Raw genomic sequence first — 14,607 nt, forward strand, 5'->3', positions numbered from 1 at the left:
ACGTACATCATCAGAAAGCTGATGTGCAGACACAGCATGCGCATGTATGTAGAAATGGCATTAGAGCACACAGATATTTCATCCAAAATACACATCTGAATCATTTGAATTTCTTCGGCTGTAATTTAGTGGCCTAGGTATTCAACCTGACCAAACAATCAAGCTTATTTGGTCACTGCTAGTAATGAGTCCACAATCAGAATGTACATGGCATTGGGCAAAATCAAATTCATTTGTATTACTTTACTCTTGCATTGCAAATAGGAATAAACTTGGGAGAGGTCTGCACTAGGTCTATCCCTAACCTATGCCATCCTAACACTCCTTATAGGGTCTAAATATGCACAGAGATAAATTCACCATTAATCATTAAAGTCAAAAAGACAAAAACTGAAGACTAACAAGTAGATATTCTGCAATATTAGTATGTGCAGTCATCAAATATCTAACAAGATTTAGAAGTTAAGAAATATGTATTAATTTTATTTTAAATAATGTTTATTTTCCTAGTCAAATATTATTTCCTCTCCATTTTGAAATCTAAAAGGAAAAACTAAGTTATCAGATCTTGAGACATCTGATTTACAAATGAAAGAGCAAGCCCCATTATTGCCCTGTATTTATCATTATATTTATGTCCCATTTATTCCTACTGTACTACAATTTATTTGACAACAGATTAAACTAGATATCACTTAATGAAGATTTTTTTGGCTACTCGCTTTATTTGTGTAATTTCAAAAGACAGGAAAAGACTAAATCATAGTTGCAAGTCTTTTCTATATACCATAAGGGGCAAGGATACCATAGGCTATACAGCCACTCACGCCATCTCATTAGGGTAACAGGTGAAAGAGGAAAGATTTCAAATGTGGCACATCTCTCATCTTTCAAACTGCTGCCATAATTTTTAGATACTTATGTCCCAACTGATAAAATATGCATGCACATGCTCAGCTTTAAAGATGGCAGTAATCCTTTTGAATTCATTGAGACTATTCAATTACTTAATATGAGTTCTGCATTTAAAGGAAATGTGTCTCTCATCTGGTTAGTCCCTTTTCCTACTAGCTCTTTTTTTACCTATTCACAAAAGGGAATCCTGCAAGATGCTGCAGTTATTCTTGTTATAGGGTTATTATGTAAAGATGATGACTAGCATTTCCACTGTCTTGTATAATAGGTTATTATTTTCTGCCTACCTGAATTCTACCTAAATTTTCTATTAGATGCAGTATTCTTAACCTCCCGCTCCATCACCCTAGATCATTATTAGGCATCTGCTGCAAACTGCTGCAACAATCACTGCATAACATCTTCTTTTGGGATGGTAATGAGTTTTTCTTAAATCTCTTGACTTTACCTTGGCTCAGGTAAATCTCACTTACACGAAAGAATTGAAGGAAGAGATAAACTAACAAAGTCCATCAGATACATTGTACAACACAGTTAACTACAATGCTGGCAATTCCCTTCTTACCGCTCCTTCTGCTTATCAGTATTATTTTCTTATTATGGTTCATTAAGGTGAGGTGAGTCTATTATCTGTTATTTCCTTTAAAGCCACATAGAGTTTCACTGTATACTGTGGGAGACTTTAAGCATTATGCTCAATATGCTGAACTTTTAATATTCCAAAGCAGGCAATGGAAAAATTACACAACCCCACTGTTTCAAATTAGTTATGGACTTCTGTTTATTCCTTTACCACAAACATTTTTTCTTAGTTAGTAGTACAAATTGTTAATCATAAAAATGTGCTATCTCACATGTGCTAAGAATCAAAAAGAAATTGGCTCCTTGCTCTTTAGAGCTCAAGCAATCCTCACTCCTCCGTTTCCAGAACCTTTTTCCAAGGAGTCTGACTGACTGATGACAGCAACCAAAAGATTACTGTGAACCCATAGAACACCACTGCCCATCTTCAACATTTCCCAGGAGGTGAGGCTCTCAGGGAGAAATGCTGTGTACAGCTCAGGCAATGACCGATAGTGCATCCCACCATTCCCTTAGAAATTTATTTTGCCACTCTTGCCAATGAGATGGTAACAGATAGAAAAATCTCCTACTGTGTACCTTGAGTACGCACCAAAAAAATGTTAGTAAACTGTTGAGAATTCATAGTAAAAATATTAATGTCAGAGCTTGGAAAAAAGTTCTGAGACAGAGTTTATAGAATTTAGTATGTCCAGTCTAGAGCAAAGACAAAGTAACTATCCCCCAATAAATACAAAATTATTCATATTTCATAAAGTAATGACAACAATAGAGATAACTAAGGGTAATTGTTCTTGTTAGTAAGAATAAAGTTTTAAATAATAGACATCTGAAATTATACAAATGTGGGGCAAAGAATATGAAAATTATGCTAAGATTTTTAAAGCAATGAAAGAAACTTTCCAGGAGGCCATTAGAAAAATTCTTGCAAGCTCTGCATGACTCTGCCTGCTTATATTTCTTTTGCCATATTGTCAAAGCTTCATAAGGCACTTTGTTTCCTTGTCCCATCTAGAAGTTACTCACTCACATTCTTGTTTTCTCTGTAGGCTGCCCTGCAAATATGCAGCATCTTTGGTTTTTTACTTTATGTGTAATGACAGTGCCCCAGCATTCTCAGTCTTCTCTTTTATCTTAAACTCACATCACACCCCTGAAGCCTTCTAAAGCTTGATCCCAGGAATGGCGTCATCACTTGGTTCTGTTCCTAGGCAATGGCTGAGCCTATTGTCTCTGCATGACCCTGTCGCCTCTAGGACAGCGGCAAAGGCCCACTTTTCGTAAGTGACTACTGATTTAAGATGATTCCACTAGTAAGTGCCATCTCAAGACAAGTGTTTTACACTTTCTAAAAATCCGTACCTGATAGTCTTTTATGGTGTTCTTTACATTTGGAGTACCTAATGTTTGCTTATCACTTTTGAAAAATTTGGTAGTCTTTTTCCAGCTTTTTTAATAATATGCTGTATAAATAGACAACATCAAATCTTTTCAGATATCTATTTGGGATGTACTCTTAGTAAGCTGTGACACGGCCCAGTGGTGTGGGTTAGCTGAAAGAATAGGCAAAGTTACCAACAGTAATGAATCTGCCACTCTACTAATTTATGTGCCATTTTTACAAACATTGGCTATCAGATAGAAGTAATAGGAATAATAGAATGTAACTACTCCTTTACAATCCTCTGTTAATACAGAAAGGCAAAGACGCCTGTACTCCAAGGAAGCTGTCAGCAAAGTTGCAGGCTGGAGGTCCCAATATCACTTACAGTACTGGCAAGCAGGAGGTCATTGCTGGGGAATGAAGCTTGGGGAGGGAAGCAAAAGGAAAAGGCTGGTGGGGACAGAGGGGGAGAATCAAGGATCTTTCTTCACCATTCTTGTTTTACAGCTTTTGTATGTCTGGACTGATTTGTTGTGGGAGAGCTGCTGGAGACAGTATATTTGGCACAGGACAGGATAGCTCAAAGCCAAAAGGATGGTGCTATTGCCAGTTTAAACCATGGCTTTTCTTTTTGTCTCTCTCTCTTTCCCCCTCCCTCTTTTTTCTTTGAAGGAAGGGGAAAAAAAGGGGGAAGAAAGGGACTTGCAATGAAAACCAGAGCAGTGGGTTAACAACGGCCCTGCAGGCTTCAGTAGACTGGAAAGATACACGAGGCACTTCCTCTACCATCTGGCATGCAATCCTGCTGCTGCCGCTCTGAGTACATAACTTTGGAGTGAATAAGCAAACAAGTAAAACTTTTTAAGAGACACCAATTATGAAACACCAGCTATTAATCTGTCAGCTTACTCCTTGCCTTTTCTCCCACCACAGTATTTTCCTCAAGTCTTTTCCAGTTCTCATGTCTACCTGTGAAAACACACACTGCCTTGTCAGGTTTTCAGATCTGATCCCATTCGCCTTTTTGTTGGCATTGCTTCTCAGGATGAACGAGGGCCAGAGCTAATACATTTATATTTCTCTTGTAATCACTTAAGCTTCTTTGACTTGGAGTTGGAGAGAAGTGCAGTTAGTAGCAATAAAGTCATCTATCTCTACTGAAAGTTTTCCTTCAAGTCTGGCTGGCAGTGAGAATGCAAAAGAGAATCTTTAGGCGAGCCAAGCTTGGTCAAGGACTGTTTAAAACACAGTCACAAATGGCCGGGTATATTGCTGTGCAAGAGTATGTTGTGTTTTAATTCTGACAGATTTTCTCAAGTGTAATGAAAAGCATTATGTTGAGGTCACATCCTTAAGTTGGGTAAAATCATCACAGCACAACTGAAGTCAGAGAAACAGAGAACCTGCAAAATCTGAGCATTTTGCCTGTGAAAAGTCTGAGAGTGATGTTACAGCTGATTTTTGAGCTGAAAACCTCATTATCAAATACATATTTTCCAGGCTTTCCTGTGAGCAGCTCTTATCTTTCTTATAACAAGAAATAAAAAAATAAAAAAAAAGGAAACTCAATCATTAATAGCTAAATCTTGGAATAATTAAGGAAAAGTAGCCACTGAATTGTAAAACAACTGTGAAACACAAGTTTAGTACCTCCAGGCTATCCAGAGCAGTTGCTTTCATTTGACACTAATTTTCCCAGAAAAAAATACATACTGTCAGGTTTATTACATAGGTTCTTGAAACACTAAAATTGTAACAACAACAGATCACAGTTTCAGTTTGGTTTTTGACTGATCTCCTGCTTCATACCTGTAGAACTGAGAGTGAAAACAAATACAAGAATTAATGCTTTGATTCTGACTGCATGATCCCATTCACAAGGCAGGTACACATCCAAGTGACCCAGCTACAGTTAGCACAAAACTTTTCATGGTTTTAAGGATATAAAAAGGTAGTGCAGATTTTGAAAACTCAAAAGATTGCCATAGATGCTACCCAGAGGACTGGTGGTTAAGTTTGTTTAAAGACCTATGTGCTCAGATATTAATCTAAATTTGGGCTGGGCATCTGTGAGTACATTCTCTTCCAAAATACCTGGTACTTTATGCACCCAGTGAAGCTGGAAACACAACAAGGGATAGCCTTCCTTTCACAGGTCTCTGCCACTTCTGCTTTTTGTCCCAGTGGGGAACAGGAAGTGCAGAGGTAAACAAAGAGGAAAAATAATAACTGAAAAAAAAAAGAAATTACAGCAACTCCTTGTAGCTCAAAACCAAAATGAAGTAGTTATGGTGTAAAGTTTAACTCACCCAGCAGGTAAGTAGCCTTCTAAGTCTTTTGGACTTCAGTTGCCTAGTTTATCCCTCTCTAACAGTAGCAACATGGCTTTAAAATGTAATTGCACAACATGAACTAATATGAGAAACCTTAAGTATTACAAGAAGCCATATGAACTTAAAACCCATAAATTTTATCTTTCCACAAAATTACAACCATACATTGTATGAATGTGTTAATGCTTGTGCTACTGTACTGAACATCATGTATTTGTTTTCTTTATTCTTAACCCGTTTGTTCCAAGAGTCAGGATATCCTGATGCTAAGCACTCTGCAAAATAAGAGTACAACAACAATAGTATAATACTTTGGAAGCATTTCACAATTTTTGAGACAGCCACCTGAAAGTACAGTATGCTAACAGTATGGCACTCAGCCTATACTCAAAATATGGCTACTTTTTGAAAAGCATTAGAGTTGTCTGAGGTGGGAACACTAAGACATGGCAGAGGATCCTAGAACAGGGGAAACAGCATGCTTCCCCTACTGATGTTGGCATGAGAAGGAAAGGCTTGTGCACCTTGTTTTCTACATGTAAGGGTGTTAACTTCCAGTCCATTCTCTTGTATTCTCTTACTCTGGGAAGGAAGATTCTGTCTGTTTGCAAGTTTATTTTTGCATCTGGAGAGAAGGTAGAATATTGAGTGTAACCTGAAGAAGACAAACGTATTAATTATACCTGCTGAGAAATATTATAATTCCCACTAAAGTAATCTTCTGCAATTTTACTGAAAACTAAGTGCTGGTGCAAGAAACCACCCCCATCCTTCTGCTGTACACTCTGTGAACTAATGGCTAAAGGACAAGACCAGTACCAACAACAGGCTAAAAAGGATATATTGTAAAAAGGCAAAATGAAAGTTCTGAAAAGCGCAAGGCGTCTCCTGGTCAGGGAGCCCAGGGAAGGGACGGGTGCTGCTGCGGTGCCTGGCCAAGGGCAGCATTGAACGTGCTCAGGGAAGCGCTCGCCAGGCCCCAAGCACTGCTGGCGGCTGCAGAGCCCCGGCACGCCACCTCATTTCTGCATGAGACAGAGCACTCACCCGGGCGGCTTTGCCTTGTTTTTAAAGATTAGCGAGGAATAATTGTCTTCTCGTTGGAGTCTGTGAGTGATCGCTGCCATCAGGCAGTGTCCTAGCGTGAACCTATTCAGGTGGAGCTTTGCAGCCAAAGCGATGAGGACGCAGCACAGACCTCGCACCCTCCCCAAACCCGTAATCTCAGCAACTCGTTCCTCCCGGGCCCGTCAAGCCCCAGCACATTCGCTGCCCTTCTGCATGCTCGTTTCGGGTACTTAGCCTCAGTTGGCGTCCGAAAGCGGAGCAGGCGGGGGCACTGCACGCCGCCAGCGGACCTGTGCCCCTCTCCCAGCCCTCGCAGCGAGCGACGGGACGTGAATCCCGGCAGAAAGGCAGCGGAGGTTACCGCGGGGTTTGACTAAGAGACCAAAACCCCCACCGGCTCCGTAGCCAGCCCGGCGAGGCGAAGGCGTGGGGAGTAGGGGCTGCCCCATGGCATCACGACAGAGATAAAGTCAAACCACCTCCACCCTGCCCTCCTCCTTAGTGAACAGAGGGGCGTGAGGGGTGGCTCTGCCCGCCCAGCCCCGCTGCCGGGCTGCGCCAGACCCCGTGCCGCGCCGCCGCCGCCAGCAGCAGCGGCCTGAGCCCCCACCCCCGCCCCCGGGGCTCGGCGCTGCGCCGCGCCGGCATGAGCGGCGGCTCCGCGCCTGCCCGCCAGCCCTTTCGCCCCGGCTGCCGGCGCCTGGCGGCAGGCTGAGGGCGCGCAGAGGGCAGGCGAGCAGCCGGTGAGCGCGGCGGCCGGTGCCCGGCGCTCCTTCCTTCCCCGCCCGCGGAGCGGGGCCGAGGCCGGGCGGCGGCGGGGCGCGCCCCCTGCGTGGGGCGGCGGCGGTGGGCGGCCGGGTGCCCCCGCCCCGCTCTGGATGCCCATCGCGGCTGCTCGGGCCGGGGGGTGGCTGCGGCTCCCCGGCGGGGGGCGCGGGTCAGGATGCCGGTGCTGGAGCGCTTCTTCCCCGCGGCAGAGCCGGGCAGGCGGAGGAGGACGGGGGAAGAGCCGATGCCCTTTCCCATGGGCAGCCTGCCCGGTTATCAGCAGGGGACCCTGGCCTGGGACTTGCCCGAGATGATCAAGATGGTAAAGCTCGTTTGGAAATCCAAGGGGGAGCTCCGCGGGGCGAAGCACAGAGGGGTTTTGGAGAGCGAGGATGCCCTGGGCGGTTCGGCAGGTAGGTTTACCCTGCCCCGTTGCTCGGGGGAGCCGGGGAGCAAACGCGGCTGGGGGCCGGGGGTGGCCCGTCCCGTCGCGCGGCAGAGCCGCTGCGGTCTGGGGCTGCTGCCGCCGGAGCGGGGCGGGTTTGAAGGGTGTGGGGCTGGGGAGCGCTGCCCCACGGGCGTCCGGGCTTAAAAACGTGGGCTTGGCAGCTCTCACCCTGTCCCCCCGCGTACACACACACACGCGGAGTTTGTGTCGGATCTGGAATCCAGATCCGTTTGCTGATGGCGCTCTCCCCTGCAATCTGTTGCGTGCTTTTATAAGCGGGGTGATAAAAGCTTGGCTTAAAACTAGAGCAAGTAGCTCCGCGGCATTCAGGCTGACCTCAACCAGGGCAGCCGGGCTTGGTGCCGGCGCGGGGGAGCCTCTCCCCGGCCCCCACGAAGCTCCGCAGCGGCGGCCCCGCGGTCAAGGTGAGGGGGGGGCGGCCGCGGGGCGCCCCGGGACCGCCGGGCTGCTCGGCAGCTGCAGGAGCGGGCTGGCTGCGTCCTCCACAGCGCGGAGGGCTTCCCCGGTTGTTTCCGCTGTGGCTTTTCAGAAAGGCCTCTCCTCTTACGCCGCCAAACTTCACCTTCATCTTTGAGCGTGCTTGGTTCATTTCACATGATCTTCCCGTGCCTCCCATCTGCAAAGAGGAGCCGGCACCCTTACGACTTGTGTGTTGTTAGCTCCCAGCATTAAAAAGTTGAGAACCATTCTTGGAGTAACACTGCCTCATCCCACTACTTTCTCTTGGAACATCATATATTACTGGCTAAAGTTCACATGCATTTTATTAACTGCATAAATTTTGCATGTCGGGTTTTTTCCTACCTCACTAACACTCATGGAGCCATATGGCACCATACCAAGTGCTTTACTGAAGTCCAGATTAGACTTCTTGCATTTTCATTTTGTCAAAATGAGGTGTCATGTTAGCATGGTACTTCTTTCTTCTGATTAGTTGATACTTCATCATCTTATCCCGTGCACCACGTGGCCTGTGGTTCAAAACCTCTTGCCTTCTGTTGGAGGCAACATTTTGTGTCCTTCAAAAGCTCTTGACTTCTGTTAAAGTCAGGCTCATAGGCCTTTGATTGTCTCAGATGATATTTTTTATTATTCTCTTGTCGTGATAATACCATGACTTCGTAGACTTACTGAAAGTGTGTGGCTTGTTCCTTCAGAACTCTGGATTATCTCATCTCTGCAGCCTGGTCACTAAACTCTTCCAGTGCATTCAGTCTTCAAAGATTATGCCTCCATCTTACTTTGCTGTACACTTTATCAAGACCTGTAATTTACATTATTTTGTACCAGAATAATTTAATATGTAGCATAACCTCATTGGAGGTATTTCAAAGTGTGTGTGTATGTATGTAGGTATTCTATGTATGTATGTAACTGTATATATAAACTTGAACAGTAAGTAAGTATCTGTGTATCACTTTTAGATGCCTGCCAAGGTTGATTGGTTGATCATTGTATGTCCATCATTTCAGACATTTGCAGTTAAGCTAAGCAATGCATGGTTCACTTCTGTTTTGAAAAAGGGAAGGTAAGTTCTCAGGCTCCAAGGAAAATGTACAACCTGACACCCCACTCTTTGGCAGTCACTTCACTTTAAAGGAATAACAAGTAAGAGTGTTGTGGATAAAGAAAGGGGAGGTCAAATTGCTCCTTAAGACTTAAAGCAAATCATCTGGGAATGTACCATAGCCAACCAGGGAGACCGAGGCTTATGTGGTGGTGAGTGTTCAGAGATGGACCCTAATCAAACAGAAGTTAAGAAATGCTGCATTGGTTACACCTCATGTATGAGTAATAGTGGTTTTTCAGTATGCTTGTGTTGTATCTGGTGAAATTAGTTTCATTAGGCAACAAATGAGATTCGCCTTCAGATTCCTGGAGGCAACTAAAAATGTGCATGAATGTACAGAGACAGATTAGTCCACTGGCAGGATATGAGTAACTTGCATTTACTCAAGTGGCTATTACTCGTATCCTGTGAAGGGACAGTCCTCTTCATGGTGCCAGATCCTATTTCATAAGCTCAGTTGACTTGCAGCAATACAGATCAGAGCAGATCAGAAGATGACTCTAACTCTCAACACTTTAAATACTAATCATCAGACAGTTTGAATGAACCAGACCTGGGTTGCTGGTTTTTCCTCCTCAGCAACAGTCATCTTAGTAGTTTTACCTCTTGCGGTTTCATTTTAGTCACTTTAAGTACATTGGAGAATGTGGGAAAACCAGTAAATGCTGAAATCTAGTATACTTAAATAAGTGCAAAATCAAAGAATGCAGAAATGGGAAGAAAAGATAATAGTTAATCAGTAGTATGAGGTACTCAGCATCATGTTTGTATGGTGTTTTGCATGTGTTTGGCTCCTATAAAAAATAAACAAACAGCTGTATAACTTACATCTTACAAAAAGGCAGTGCTTCAATAGGAAATCAGGTTTTCTTCAGGTGAAGCTAAAGCAAATAACTTCAGCTGAAGGTACTGCTAGCTAGGCAAATAAAGGTTGATTGTTCAGTAGTAGAGTTCACAGCACTTTCCACATCAAGGACTTTTTCATTTAAATTTGTAAGTGTTCATGTGATAACTCGTGTTCTGTTACCACATCCTCATGAAACTACTTTGCTTACAGTAGAGGAGGAGGAAATAGATATGGATTCTGGAAGGAAACTGTCAGGATTTCTGCCTCGCTTGATCATGTTAATAGAGATTTAGCTAAGCAAATTCTCTTGTACTAGCCTGAGTGATTGCACGCCACTTGGGCTGGCTTTCTAGAAAGGAATAACTATCTTAACCATAGGTAGTGATGGGGAAGGAGAGCTATATCTGGACATGATGTCAGTTCTTTGGATGGCAATGTCTTGGGGACCCATATAGCCGTAATACATACCACATTCCTCTGTCCTGAGGTAGGAGTAGAGAGTTGCCACAGAGCAAAGCTATGTGTTCTGGGTTCCCAAATAAAAGAGTTATATCTGGATCTTTCATCTTCTTGTTCAGTACTGAGAATAAGCTACCCTATGTCTCTGCAAAACATGCAGCAAATAGTTGGTATGAACGAAGAATCCAGATTTCATAGAGACTGCCTGCCTGGGGTTTCTTGTGGTTTTGTTTTTCCTTCCAAAGCAGCGAAATTCACATCTTGAGCCCTCTCTTATTGCTGCACTGCTTTTTAAAGTTAGTATCAATTAAGGCTGCAGACCTTTTTCCTGCTCCTGGCCTGCTGTTGCTTAGTAACTCTTTTTTCCCGGTTTCAATCCCTGACCAAATCAGCACAAAACTGTAGTTTGGTGAAGACTCTCTGGCTGTGCCAGAAGCCATTTCACATACTCAAGCTGGCCATGTGATAGTAAAAAAGTGTGATAATGGAACATAATTAATTTGAAAAGCATTGGGTGCGAAATGGGTATAATTCAATGTCATTCCTTACAGTGTTTCAAATAGATCATTTGCAAGCCAGTGCTTTTTACTCAAATAAAATATCAGCATGTGTTGGTATTGTTACAATTGAATTATCCAAATAATTGAGTTATCCAAATAACTGAAACCATGTTGATCTCTAGGAGGGAACTGGGTTCTCTTTATGACCCTAACTTCCTTATCGCCCTCTCCCAGAGTTCAGCAGCAGTTTTGCAGATCAAACAAACCTGATCAGGCAACAAGTATAGGTCTGCCTCCAAGAGTCTTCTTATGAGCTTTAGCAACCTCTTAAATTTACAGTGATCTTCCCAGATAACTACAGCGAGACTTTCTGTACTATTTGAGTCTTGCACATGTGCAGACACTCAAGACTTTTGAGAGAAGATGCAGTGGTACATAGGATTATCAAGGTCCTTTGAGACACTGATCTCTGTGGGTTTTTTGAAATAACTCTGAATGTTTTTTTCCACCTATCTCTTTCTGTCTGTAGATGTTTTCTCAGAAATGTAGGTTCTGATTCATGCATGCATCATGCTCATTATTGACTGATGAGTCCCTTTGCCATGAGGAGGAAAAACAAGCAGTACCACACATCACTCCTATTACAGTTTGCTGCTGGGAAAATTTCCCCCAATTATTGGTGTGCGTGTTTACTTCTCCTCTTCAATCAACTGTCTCCTTTCCAACTCAGTAATTTATTCAAACTTCTTGCCATCGTCCAAACTCATCTTGTTCTTTCAAACCTTATAGGTGTGTGCTGAGCAACCTCATTATATACCTGTTGGAGAGGTAAGAGTTATTCATAAGACATCCCAAAGGCTCAGTTCTTCCATGATATCCAAGGAAACATGGCTTCTACTTCCTTTTTATTTTGCAATGAACAACTTTAATCATGTTGTAAAGTAGCTTTGCTGCGCATGTTAAAATAAACTTCATGCTTCCCCTTCCCATAATTACTTATAGATAACTTAAAGATCATCTAGTCCAAGCCCCCTACCATAGGCAGGGACACCTTCTCAAAGCCCCATCCAGCCTGACCTCAAGCACTTCCAGTGATGGGGCATGCACAGCTTCTCTGTGCAACCTGTTCCAGTATGTACTTGCTGAATCTTATTTAGTTGTGAAGTCTTGGAACTCATGCACACTTTCGTAGTTCCACTGCAATAGTTAATAATAATAAAATGCTTAAAATCTGAATCTATGAGTTATTGAGAACCAAATGGGGGTTTGGCGGACTGTGGAAAGCTCCTAGTTTTGTGTAGTTGATGTTGAGTGCCACAGATGGAGAACCCAGCAATAAATAAAACACAGGATCTATCAAATGGCACTGTCTTATCATCTGACCAGTCTTTTGTGTTATTCCTTAGATTGAAACCATCTTCATTTGTATCCTACTGAGACTGAGAGATGCACGGCAGGCAGAGGGGCATCTTGCTGTATCTTTTCCAAAGTTAGGTTTTCTTTTTTTGTTTTCTTTTTTGTTGTGGTGGGATTTTCTGTTTGGTTGGTTGGTTTGTTTGTTTTTTGTTAATGTTGAGACTTGTTACATCCATTACAGTTACTAGGGACAAAGAATATGAATTTGGTAGGATCAAGGCTACCAGTGGCAACCTTCATTGCTCTCTGACTGTTGTCTTGAAACTCCAACCCCTGAGAAAAGGAAATATGCTCTTCTATATTCTTGTGAAGAGCTGGTTAAATCAGTGGAATTGTGAGATGGTCTGATTAAGAGCAGTGAAATTAGATTGCATGCAGTACCACTTCTGTAGTCTGTGTGTGTAGATCAAGTGATAAAAGACTTAGAATTCAGACCACATCTGTAGGTAGTGCTGTTCATACATAACTCTCCAGTTTACTGACTGAACACAGGTTAGTAATACATATTATTTGGAGGGTTTTTTTTCTGAAATACTTTACTAATTAGGCAATTGGCTTCAAAGATAAAAAAAAAAAATTCTGAGACATTAAATTATGGTCGCTCTTTGAATTCTGTTCCTTTTTTAGCACCTCTTTACAAGTATTTTTAAAATGTAGTTTAAAATGAGAAGTTGAACCAATATTAAAAGTCTTTGGTTTTGAACACGTCAAAATGAGCTGATGTGCTTGTCAACCAAACTCTCTGTTTATTTTGAGGTTTAAAATTTCCACTCAAATCTACCCTTAAGTGTTTAACCACTCCTACTTCATTCATATGTAAATTTTCTGTTGTGGATTTGTTAGGGATTTGGGATATTTGGAAATAAGAGGTAAACTGGGGATAAACATTAGAGAAGAAATGATCTGAAAATCTCAACAATTTATGAATGGTTTTTCAGTTCAGCCTTGCTGGCACAATTTTTGTTTGCTTTATTGTGAATGTCAGAAAACAAAAATTGTTTGCAGAAATACTTGGAGAAGCTCTTCCAGCAGCTGTTCAACTATGTACAGCCACAACAGAGAGAAAAGATTACAATACGGAGTTAAGACTTCAGGATGAAGTTAGCAGATAAAATGTACTTGCCCAGGTTGCGTGTTGGCCAGCAGGCAGAAGGGAATGTTGCTGGTGTGCTAGAAAAGTGACAGAGGTTTTATTGATATGTCGACTCAGACACAAATCAGCAGTCTGCTAAAAACTGTAAACACAAATAGAGCAAATTCCGGTGAGCTGTAAAATGGTGGCAAGATCTGTTGATTTCAATGGAGCTCTTCCAAATACCAGGAGCCAAAGATGTGACTTTATATATAAAAATAGTGTTTCTAAAGGAAAAGCTACTAAACTGTAATACAAATGGGATTATTTTTTTTTTATGCTTGTTTGTTTCATTAGGGTTAAAGCTAGTAGTTTTCTTTTATCTCTATTAGATTGACTTTTAAGTTCTTTATACTCTGTGAAGTATTAAACTGATAAACAGCTACCAATAGAAAGCAGCAGTGATATTAGCCATGCCTGCCCAGTGGTGATAATTTTCTGTATTGCTTAAATGCTGTGAGAGAAACATTTAAAAAAGCACTGTGGGAGGCATCTAACTTCTAATGCTTCTAAAGTAGGAGTAGAGCATCGTATGCAACTTGTTTGCTATTTCAGAACTCGTTCATAACAAACTTACAGCTTGTGGTCCATCATACTTCTTAAAACTGTTTGCTTGGAGACATGCATCCCAGACAGCTTTCTGTAGTCCTGCTTTATGAAGTGTGAGTTTGGCTCATGAGGAAGAGGGTGCCTCTGTCACCATTTTCTCCACTGTGATCTGTTCTGACCCCCTCCCCAGAGCCCTGCATTCAGAATATACTAAACCATGTTAGTTATGATTGCTCACATGGTGTTTAACTGCCGGCGCATTTCCAAGGGGCATCTTTACACATGGGCAAACTTGTGTGAATCCGAGTCATACTGCAGGAGCTTCCCAGCGTCAGCTTCTTTAGGGTGACTGAGAAAACTCAATTGACCTCAGGCTGTTTTTTCACAGAAACTATGCATCCGTTTCTGGCCATGATGCTGTAAATCACACTAGTCCTTATGCTGTCCCTTGGTCTGGCCTAAAAAGTACAAATACTGAAAAGAAGTCCCACTGAGACTTCCAGCTTTAAACATGCTTTGACATTTGCTAAAAACTTTTTCTAAGACATCCTAACCTTGATCAAAAAGAGCATTTTAGCCTGCCTAATTATGGGATAAATTACAGTAACTTTTAAG

The 14,607-nt window shown here is 42.4% G+C and overlaps 1 protein-coding gene across 4 annotated transcripts in view; it reads left to right on the forward strand.

Annotated features, from left to right (window-relative positions):
- PDE7B (phosphodiesterase 7B) overlaps positions 1-14,607 on the forward strand; it is a 190,065-nt gene that overhangs the window by 93,380 nt on the left and 82,078 nt on the right. Inside the window, exon 1 of one of the 4 annotated variants that reach the window (XM_065057118.1) lies at positions 7,006-7,463. The exons of the other annotated variants lie outside the window; for them this stretch is intronic. Coding sequence (XP_064913190.1) covers positions 7,226-7,463 — 238 coding nt within the window. The 5' untranslated portion in view covers positions 7,006-7,225. Of the gene's footprint in view, positions 1-7,005; positions 7,464-14,607 lie in introns of those variants that run through there. 4 annotated transcript variants of the gene reach the window in all.

Source organism: Columba livia, chromosome 3 (assembly GCF_036013475.1).
Source record: "Columba livia isolate bColLiv1 breed racing homer chromosome 3, bColLiv1.pat.W.v2, whole genome shotgun sequence".
Taxonomy (NCBI): Eukaryota; Metazoa; Chordata; class Aves; order Columbiformes; family Columbidae; genus Columba; species Columba livia.